Consider the following 10,749-nt stretch of genomic DNA (forward strand, 5'->3'; position numbering starts at 1 on the left):
AAATTTTACGGTTTGACCCATTCTCGAAACGAAATTATTTTTTAAAAAATAGATCCGGGTACGGGCCGGGCAGTGATTTGCAGATCTCTAATTCATATTATCAAAAACATTTAAGGGAAAATAAAATATATTTTTGCTATTTTTTTTACAATTAAATAAGATTTGATTAGATTTTTTTCAAGTTTTGAACTTATCTACAGCCTCTCACCCCCCCCCCCCATAGAAATTTTATATATTGCCATTTCTGAATTTATATAATAGATTTCACACATTTACCTAACAAAGTACAAAATTTCTACATTCATATTGGATAGATAAAATTAAACAAAATTAAAAATATCCGAAAATATTTATATTGAAGCAAATAATTCAACGGCTTATATTTAAAAATTCTAATTGAAAATTCTAAAATTAATTATTGACAGCGATAATAATTGAAAAATGAATTTAATTTGGTTTCAAATAATATTTTTAACTTCTCTTTTTGTTTACCAGAATATTCGTATCCCACGCTCTGCGTCAGGAATTCAGTCCAAGAAATCTGTCCACTTATGGCTTCCCTCATATTCAAAGCTTGCTTATACGTAATTTTCATTGCTTCTGGTTCCTTACTACTATCGTTACCCAGCTTCCCATTCCTATCTATAAGCTCGTTCAATATTCCCGTCGATGCATAGTAGCAATATCTATCCATGACTTCTGGGTGGCTATTAGTTTCGTGGAGTATGGCTACGCGATTCCAGTCAAACTGAATAAGGATTTTGACGATAACCTTAGCCATTGAGTTGAAAGATGGACCCACTCGGGTCAACAGTGGAAATTCTGAATCGGGAAGGGTTTTATTTTTGCCAAAATCATGGGTTAACGTTCCCGCGCTGATCATCGGTATATTAAACAACCTTCCAGTTAATCGGGCGAATTTTGAAGCAGCCAAATCGCAAACCGGACCAAACAATACTACTATGTTTTCGTTAAAAGCTAGTCTAATAGCTTCTGTAAAGCCATACACAAAGGAGCATTGAGAATCCCCTTGTTTAACTACTACTCTAAGAACGTTCTCTCCCTCTTGTTCTTTATCTTCTTGGATTATTTTAAGATGGCTGGATAAAGAAGATTGGTTAGTAGCGGATAAAAATGATGTGCTCGCTTTAGGTATGCCATTTCCTTCCCTTTTAGGTAAAATATTTAACTTATTGTATTTTGGAAGTATAAGTAATGATTGAATTTGCTGTCTCTTAAGCGCTACTTGAATGGCGGGAGCAATTCTCGAAAGCGATGATAAACTATTGCTATTGTTGTTCAAAAGAAGACCCCAGTGAACTATCGTAATATGCTTGGTAATGTCACTCATGGCCATTTTCGTATTAACATCTTTTATTAGCATCGTTGATTTTGATGTGATCTCTGATTTTTTTTTACTAATCCCAATATTCGTACAGTTTTGACAGATAATCGAATACGATTCATTAACTGAATTAGGGTTGATGGCAAAATCAATATTTGAACGCAAATTTTTTATAAACATTTCAAAAGTTTTATTACCATGAGTGGTATAGAGTGCTTTAAAAACGGTCGCTGGTGTAATCATCGTGGTAACATTTGTGGCAAACTTAGAAAATAATTTATTTAACACTACGAGATTGTTGGTGATATTCGTAAAAATAGTTTGATTTTCTAGTAACACATTAAATAAGACCGATAAAGTATTATATGAAGGATAATTAAAGGAACTCGTACTAGGAAGGAAATTATCACGATTAGTTGCAGCTATAATTAGGGAAGGGAAATTTGAAAAATAACTAGTTAAATTATAATCGAGAGGACCCATAATATAAGAATTATTATTTAACTGAGTAGATTTGGTACTCATTCTCAAACTCGTTACAGCGTTCTCAAATTTTTTATTCATCATACCTGCCTTTGTTTGTCCACAATTTTCTGGAGATGTTTTTATAATAGTTGATAACTTGAATAAATTCTTTGCTACATTTGGAATAATAGTAGATTGCAACAGAATACTTTTCTTCTTTTCATTTACTTCAACTGGATATGTTATGGACGATGCATCATTACCTTCAAGTATATTATTATGTTTGTTAGAACTGTTATGAGAGTAAATAGCTAATCCATGAGTTCGATTTTCGTCCAATAATTTATTATTAAAGCCAGTGAGAGAATCGCCAAACGAACGGGTAGTTAAATTATTTGATAGATTTGAAGCATTTAAATGATGCGAATTTGAGTTCAACATGTAAGACATTTTAGGGCCTAAGATGTCTTCTTGTTCTTTCACTAGAAAAGCTTCGTAATCAGCTTCTAAATACTTTTCATTCAAGCTAGTATTGTATACATTCGATTTATTATCTGAGGTTACCTTTATTTCAACATTATTTTGTTGACGATTTAAATTAGCATATTTATAATATTTTCTCCGACCTTTTTTGGCTCTTTTCATATAGTTTTTGTATTGCCTTTGGAACTCCAACGCTTCCTCCAACATATCTTGAGTCATGCTCATTGATTTATTAGAGGTAGCATCAACGTTTCGGTGCCACCAGGCATTGTTAGGCCCCCCAAGATCATCGTCATATGGAATAATATTATTTTCAGCATCGTCTCTTGCGCCATCAATCTCATTTAAGTCTTTAAACCCTATTAAGCATAGGAAAAGTACAGATTTGTACTTCCACATAAAAAAAAAATTATTATTTTATAAATAGCAACCGAGTATACTGATAGATCTATCATAGATGAATTATTTTTTTAAAAAATATATTATGTAAATATAAATACCAACAAATCATTAGAAATAAAAAACAAATATTTTTTTAAAATAAAAAAAACTTTCTCAAAAAATAAATATTTTAAAAATTATAAATACAAAAAAAAAATTAGCAAAATAAAATTATTATGACAAAAAAAAAATAATAAAAAAAAAAATTTTTTTTTAGTCACTCATAATCCTAAAATTTGTAATTTTTTTTTCACATGAAAAAACTTGACTTTTTAGCGCCTCTCAAAGATTTTTTTATTTTTATTATTATCATTTTTTGTCTACTTTTTTTCGAGGAATTTGAACATTTAATTAAATTATCAAAATTGGATATTAAAGACTATTTTTTTTATGATGAACTTCACTTTAATATTTTTAATTTTCAATAATAAACACTTCTAACCCCTGCCCCTTCCAAGTTTATTAAAATTATAATTAAATGAATGTTGGGGTAAGTAAGAAAGTAAACTTGTTTTTTTTTTCAAATTCAATGGAGTTTAAAGGTAGTAGATAACTCTTACATTTAAAAAAAAGGGGAAAATTTATGCCTCGTGGATATTTTTATAATATATAAATATAAAAAAGGCAGAAAAAAAATGTCTCTTTTTTATCATCAAATTTTAAATGATTTTTTTTCTCAAATTTTATAATTAAGAGTCATCTTTATAATTATTATAATCTTATATAAAACTTGTCCTAATTTGCTCTATGGTTATTTTCAAAATTTGAACACATTTTTTTTATTTCTCGTCGATTAATCTTATCTTCCGTACGGTCGAACATGAACAAATTTATATATTTTTTCTCTAATCGATATCATTACCATATTGTTGGTAAAGTAACCAGTTACCGGCAAATGTTACATTTTTGGCATGTAACAACATGTAGCTAGATAATTTTAAAAACGAATAGATATCATTAAAATTCCCGTTTAATAAAATATAATGCCACTCTTATTTGTTTGTCTATTCTAGGGAATGGAGAAAAAAAATACTTCATTTGGACAACAACTTTGAAAATAAATAAAAGTTATAATATAAATAAAAGAGCCCAAATTTTTATGTATATTTTTTTCCGATGCAAATGCAAAAAAATATTTTAATAATTTGATTATTTTCCCCGAAATAACTTTCTTTATTTAAATTTTATTTCATTTATATTCCTTTGGTTTAAATTTGTATTCGCTAAATTCTGCTTTGTGTAATTAAAGTGTAATTAGAAGTGATGATTTGTATAGATAATTTATAGAATAACTTAAATTTGTATCTAGTTATTTAAATTATATTTTAAAAAAATGTAACTAAAAATTATCTAGTTCCTTTTTTAAGGATATAATTTGTAACTGTAGTATTAACTTTTCAAAAGTATTCTAATAACACGATTACCATCACTATCTAATAGTGAATATTAGTGGTCTGTATTGAACGGGTTTTTATCCCGTCAGTTCACGACTCCACTTCTGGCGGACGCGTCGGGTTTTCTAATATTTTCAACATAGGGCGGGACGGGCGAGTTGGGTGGGCTCTGGCGGGTAAATTTTTCATATTTTTAAGGCGAAATTAACAGAACAGACTTCAATTTATTATAAATTAGTTTTTCATAATATTGCATATTATATATGTTTAATTAAAAATACATTAAAATAAATAAAAAAGAGCAAACCTGACATTATGATAATTTTTAAGCATTAGATGAGCGGGAAAGTTAAACAAATTTTTAAATAAATGGGCGGTCGGGAGGGCAAATTTTTTTAGAAAATTATAAGTCTAGTATATATACTTATATACTTGTTGGTCAAAGAGGGTGCCCAATTTAAACAAGTTTTACATCTTAAGTATCATTTTATCTTACTTTTTTGTATCATCATAAATGGTGGTATGTATTTTTGAGAATGGTTAAAAAAGAGATTATTTGGAAAAAAAAATAATTCATTTAAATTTTGTATAGAAATTTAATAAAAAACAGAATGATAATATGTCCGAAGGTTATCCAAGAAAGGAAAATATTTTATTTAATTAGAAAAAAATTTAAATTTTTATAATAAATCATTTAAATAAATTTATATTTAGATTTAAATTTATTTTCAAAAATAGATTTTCCTCATAAATTAATTAAAATGTGAAGAAAAAAAAAAGTATAATGACCAATATATTCTAATATTATATATTATTTACAAGGAATTCTACACTTTCCCCACCCCCCAGGATGACGATCCCCCTCTATACCTCCCAATAAATCCACCCTTCATACCTCCCGACCCCCCCCTCTGAAGCCCCTTCTACCAAATCAAAATTATTTTAAAAAAGGATACCTAAAAAGTAGCAAATAGGGAAACCAAATCAAAACTACCCTTGTACAAACCTCCAATATTATTCAAATGAAATAACGTCATCATAAATACCTACCCCCCTTCTAATTTCAATATACTTCTTCCTCGTAGTAGAAACACATGCTTCTGGGACCCGAATAAATCGAACATTGACGTAATTTTATTTTATTTTCAGAAATTTATTAGGGCGGTTTATAATTTATTCACCAAACTGGTGCAAAATTTTATAGGTCCATCCCCCATCCGATCCGAGGCTTACCCCGGACTAAAACTTAATATATTCATTTCATTTTCATATAATGCATTAAATTTTAAAATCTTCAGCAATAACTAATTCCATTCATTTGACGCTGTTCATTTGTTTTTTCTATTTATTAGTTATATTAAAATGAATGTGCAATATTGCCCCATGCCTATTTTTCCCAATCTCATTTTAAATTCCTTTTCTATTTGGAATAAATATATTTGTTACATTTTTTAGACCTAATATTTGAGAATTATGCCAAACCCCATTAGGAGGCTTAGTAACTTTTAACTTTTAATTGTATATTTAGTAATTTTGTTATAAAATCCAGTAAATCAATTTCCGAGAAAGTCAGGGATTTCCATATAGTTACGACAAAATTTAAAAGGGTTATCTTTGAGAGAAAATATTGGTATATCATAATAAAAAAAAACATCATGCTAAAAATGAGGAAAGAGAAATCCAAGGCTGAATTATAAATCAAAACTTCCTCAATTTTATAATAATTATTGAAAGAATGAAAGATTATATGGTACCACTTCTATATTTTCCCTATACTATTTCGTTTCTCATTCCTATTCCTTTCCTCTTTTCCCTCCTTTACTTTTTCTTGTCTTTCCAGTTGAAGTTAAAAGCCGGAAAAACTTCAACTTTTTAGAGTAGAAATTTGTTTGATAACTTTGTGCTAATACTACTACACAAATTGAATGATAAATCCTTATTCAACTCTCGTTCAAATCTGAATTTTTTCAATTAATCTATTTAAACAGGGTAGGTTGGGGGAGGTGGTTGCATATATTTTTTATTACTTATTCATCTAAAAATAAGTAAGGATTCTATTGGGATTGGCATATAGTGTATCGCGAGGGAATCTAAGGGGAAGCCCCCTTATAATTTTTTGACTTATAGCTTCCTTCCAAATTTCAAAGAAAAGCTGAGCCCACACACACCCCCCCCCCCACCAAATATTTTTTCAAAAATGTTAAATTTGAATGTCCTTTTCTTATTATTGTTATAAAAATTAAATTTATATAGTCAATGGTCTTTTTCATTTTTTTAAAGCCATAAAGAAGATAGAAAAGCAAAAAGTTTTATTTTAAACATTTTTATCATTATTTCTATTAGTGTTGTTAAACGGCTCGTTTTGAGCCGATTTTTAAAAACGGCTAACTCAATATTTTAACCAAAAAATGTATTGCCTATAAGGCTCGAGATTTTGTTAATAGATCTCTAGATCTTTATATCATATATGATCAAAATCTTCAAGCTTGAGTAATATTTTTCTGAATAAAATATTAGTTAGCCGTTTAACAACACTTTTTTATGTCGTCGCTGCTTCTGTTTTATTTAAAATATAGAGTGAGGTTCACCACCAACAAATAGGTTCAATGCTCTATTTTTTACAGGTTTTAAGCCAACTCTAAAAGGGTTAAACCAAATTTCTATGAGAAAACTATCATCTTAGCCTCGATCGCGGTTTAAACTTAAAGGATAGCTCAATCTTGAAAAATATTTACTCCTGACTCAAGACTAGGAGAATTTTTTCGTCTGTTAGGATTGAGTTGACAACAAATAGTTCAGTTTTAACAAAATCTTTTAAATTGTTTTAATAGGAATTTAAAATTTTCAAATGGGATATTTTTTTATCAGTTCGGTTTCCTTTTACTAATTAGCCATTTTATTATTTGATTGATATTTAAAAAAAATCATTAGGAATATGTTGACAAAAATAAAATATTAAGTGGGCAAGCGTCTACATGACAAAAATTTTTTGGAAGCAAACTCCTTCCAAAATCTACCACACCCCCCCCCCTTACCCCCAAAAATCTTTCACGGACATCGGTCGCGATATCTATCCAACAATACTGCTTCAGGCCTCTTGATTATTTAGACCTGGAACAACAAATAGTAATAATAATAATAATTAGTTGGTGAAAATTGACTAATTATTACTAAGCATATTCTAAAAATTAGCCACGAGCGCGTATAACCTCAAATTTTACTAATATGTTATTTATAGGAATGAATGAAAAATAAATATATACTAAAATATTTTAATTTTTTTTTATCAGTTATTTTTCTCTTTAATACAAATAGTGTTTAATTTTATTTTATTCTACCCCCATTCAAAAAATTTGGTAAATCGGTCCCCTCTCTGACGCTGTATGTGGGTAAATATTTTCAGATGTCGCTCGATTCAGAAATTCCACCTTTATTTAAAGAATATACCATTAGAAAATCCATAATTAGTAAGATTAAAAATAAATTTATAATTTCTTTTGAATGCAGAAAATTAATTCATCTTATCTTTATAATATATTCCAATTTGTATCAGATATCGGTTTGTAATAAATTTGTTACATTGTTTTTAAAATATGAAATAAATAAAGTACACCCATAATAAGGTTTATCCGGGCTTTATGGGCGTATGTGGCAATTGCCTTCGAATGTTTAAAATAAGGTTTTAACTTTTTCAAAAAATAAAACTTCTTTCTCATACCCAAGAATCAAAAATAACACCCTTTTGCCTCAATAAAAATATTATGATTAATTAAACTTAAAAGCTTCTCTTTATAAACCTTCCAAAAAAAATAAATAAAGTTCTTAGATTTTTTTTCTAAAATGAACAATTTGATCTCTTAAATTCAATGATAAAATTTTTCATATAAAAATTTTTACATGAAAAACGTTGGGGTTTCTAAGTATATATAAACTTAAATTTAAGGCGCCTAAAATATTTTCTTTAAGAGGAAACATTTTATGGTAGCACGTCCTGAGTTAATTGACTTTTAGTCGTATAGCAAATTTATAAATAAATTTTATCGAAAAATAGAAATGAGCTCAAATGTTTAAAAAAAAACACTAATTATAATATTTATAACTATTAGCTAACTTCCATATTCTTTAGCTATATCTTCGAGAATCGCTGAATAGGACTTATTTTGGTTGCGCATTTGTTGGATATCCTCGGTTTTGTGGCTAAAATGATATGAATTAAACGTGTTTTTGCTGGACCCATTTTTATAAGTAAAATTTTGAGGGTTAGTCATGTTGTCTGAGTTATACATGGAATTTGCCATGCCAGATACAACATGAAAACAGAAGTTTGATATGATCTGGGGATGGCTATTAACTTCGTAGAGAACGAAAAACTTTTTCCATCTGTTGTATCGGAAAAATTTTATTAAGAAAGAAAAAATAGAGTTAAACGGAGCGCCCACCCTGGTAAGTAGTGGGTACGGAGAATTCGGCAGTTTCTTGTCTCTCCCATACTCCGGGTTGAAAGCTCCAGCTGTGATGAGTGGTATGCTGAAGAAGCGACTCGTCAATATGGAAACCGGATCCACAACATAATCGCAAACGGGCCCGAATATCACGACCACATTCTCGAACCAACACAGACGGATAGCTGCTAGTGGTCCTTCTATGTTGCTACAATTACTATCCGCTTGAATAATGTTTATCGTGAACCCACTTATCAACGATTCCACTTTTGAACGCCGAAATGCTATTCTGATAGCGGGAGCTATCTTGGAGAGGCAAGACAATAAATCGCAGCTTTGGGGTAGCAATAAGCCTATGTTTATAGTTTGATAAGGTTTAGGATTATGACGCCCGTAACCCACATATATAGTCAGGTATTTGAGGGGTACAGAAGGCGGAATAAATGAAGGAGGTGCGTTGTTAAGCACTATTGGGCGGTATGAGAGAAATGTATCTTCGCTATCTTCTTCGTTATTAGATCTGCTCACTTGCGTACTGAGTCCATTTTTAATCTGATGATCGAGGGAAGCGGAACTGGTATTTATAGAGAAGGTTTGTTTAATTTCATAAGGGGAATTGGACACCATCGATTTAGTGGTCACTTTTGTATGTTGGTTTTTAGAGGGATGTGTTAAGTTGAGATGGCCAGAGGTTGAGTTTATAAAGAACTGCTTAGTGATGGAATCGGGAAGCCAACTATTGTTTTTAATTTTTATGATAGGGTTACTCATGCTTACGCTTACATTGGCTGCTTTATTGGAATGTAACGATAAATCTTTGATGGAAGAGTTGACTTTGGGTTCATGAGTCGTTTTAATGTAATATGTTGTTACCATGGACGTTTTGGGATCGCTTTTATTGTTGAATATGTCCTGAACTATATTTGATTCGTTAATACTTTTTTCGGAATTTACGTTATTTGAATATTCCACAAATTTGTTATTTATGATGACTGAGCCAGAAATGCGATCCACTAACATCAAAGATGAATACACCATGATTCTAATCAGGTAGATATTAAACTCTCGCCAAATGGCCGGTCTTTGAAAAGGATATTTCAAATGGGACGTGACGATAAGCCTGGAGAAGCGATATTTTAGCCATTTATAGTTATATCGCATTTGTATCCCCTTTTCAACATAAGGATTAAAGGGTTCCTTGGGTTAATCCTATTAATTTTTTGTTAGATTCCGAACATCATAAGTAAGGGATGGAATGGGATGGGGGTCTGTCATTTTTTTTGCTTCAGAATCTCAAATATTTATTATTATTTATTTATTTTTCCTACCATTTTTTTATTTCACCTAATTTTTGCTTTCCTTTTGTATTTCACTTATTTTTTACATATTTTTTATAAATTGATTATTTTATATTATAAAATTAAAATTTTGTTTGTTTTCTTCTATCAAAAGGTAAGGAAGATAAATTTGAATTTTTTTTTAAAAAAAAACAATATTTTCCAAATATAGTAAATGATAAATTTTTTGGACTTTCTTCTCTTTTTTTCACATAAGGTAATAAATTATAAAAATATTTTATTTGACACAAAAATATTATATGAAAATATAAAGAAAAAAAAATTATTTTTATTTTTAAATAGAAAAAAAAAATAAAATATATTATAATATTATATTGTATAATAATATCAATGAAAGATAAAATGAAATGAAATATATAAAAATAAGACTAAAAATTAAATATGACAAAACTTTTTTTTGTAGCAATTTTTTTTTAAATTTATCAAAAAATATAATAAAAAAAAAGAGAAAAAGAAATATATTTAAAGATTTTTTGTTTATAATTTATAAGATCGTGAAGTTTATAATGTTTAAATTGAAATGACCTTATAAAAAAATATATAAATATGCAATTTGTAAATGTAATGCCATGAAAGAAAATATTTTAATACAAGACTGGATTCGAAGTATTACAGTAATAATATGATTTGTTGTAAAACATTTCCATATATTTGTAACAACTTTTTTTAAATATAAAATTAACATCTAAAAATATAAAGTGAATATTAAATTTTACAATTATATTCTATTAAAAATATATAAAATTTGTGTAAAAGTGATTGCAATTTCATTCCTGTTGCCACATTCACCCTCGGAAACTTCGGCTAATAGGCGCATTCTT

General features: G+C 28.8%; 1 protein-coding gene across 2 annotated transcripts in view; it reads right to left on the reverse strand.

Annotated features, from left to right (window-relative positions):
• LOC135927826 (atrial natriuretic peptide receptor 1-like) overlaps positions 1-9,976 on the reverse strand; it is a 29,627-nt gene extending 19,651 nt beyond the window's left edge. The window contains exon 1 of one of the 2 annotated variants that reach the window (XM_065464025.1): positions 8,240-9,976. In XM_065464025.1, coding sequence (XP_065320097.1) covers positions 8,240-9,731 — 1,492 coding nt within the window. In that variant the 5' untranslated portion in view covers positions 9,732-9,976. Of the gene's footprint in view, positions 1-492; positions 2,745-8,239 lie in introns of those variants that run through there. The other variant, XM_065464024.1, reaches the window with a different exon arrangement.
• Positions 9,977-10,749: the final 773 nt, after the last annotated feature.

This window comes from Gordionus sp. m RMFG-2023, chromosome 4 (genome assembly GCF_954871325.1).
Source record: "Gordionus sp. m RMFG-2023 chromosome 4, tfGorSpeb1-WG-v2, whole genome shotgun sequence".
Lineage (NCBI taxonomy): Eukaryota > Metazoa > Nematomorpha > Gordioida > Chordodea > Parachordodidae > Gordionus > Gordionus sp. m RMFG-2023.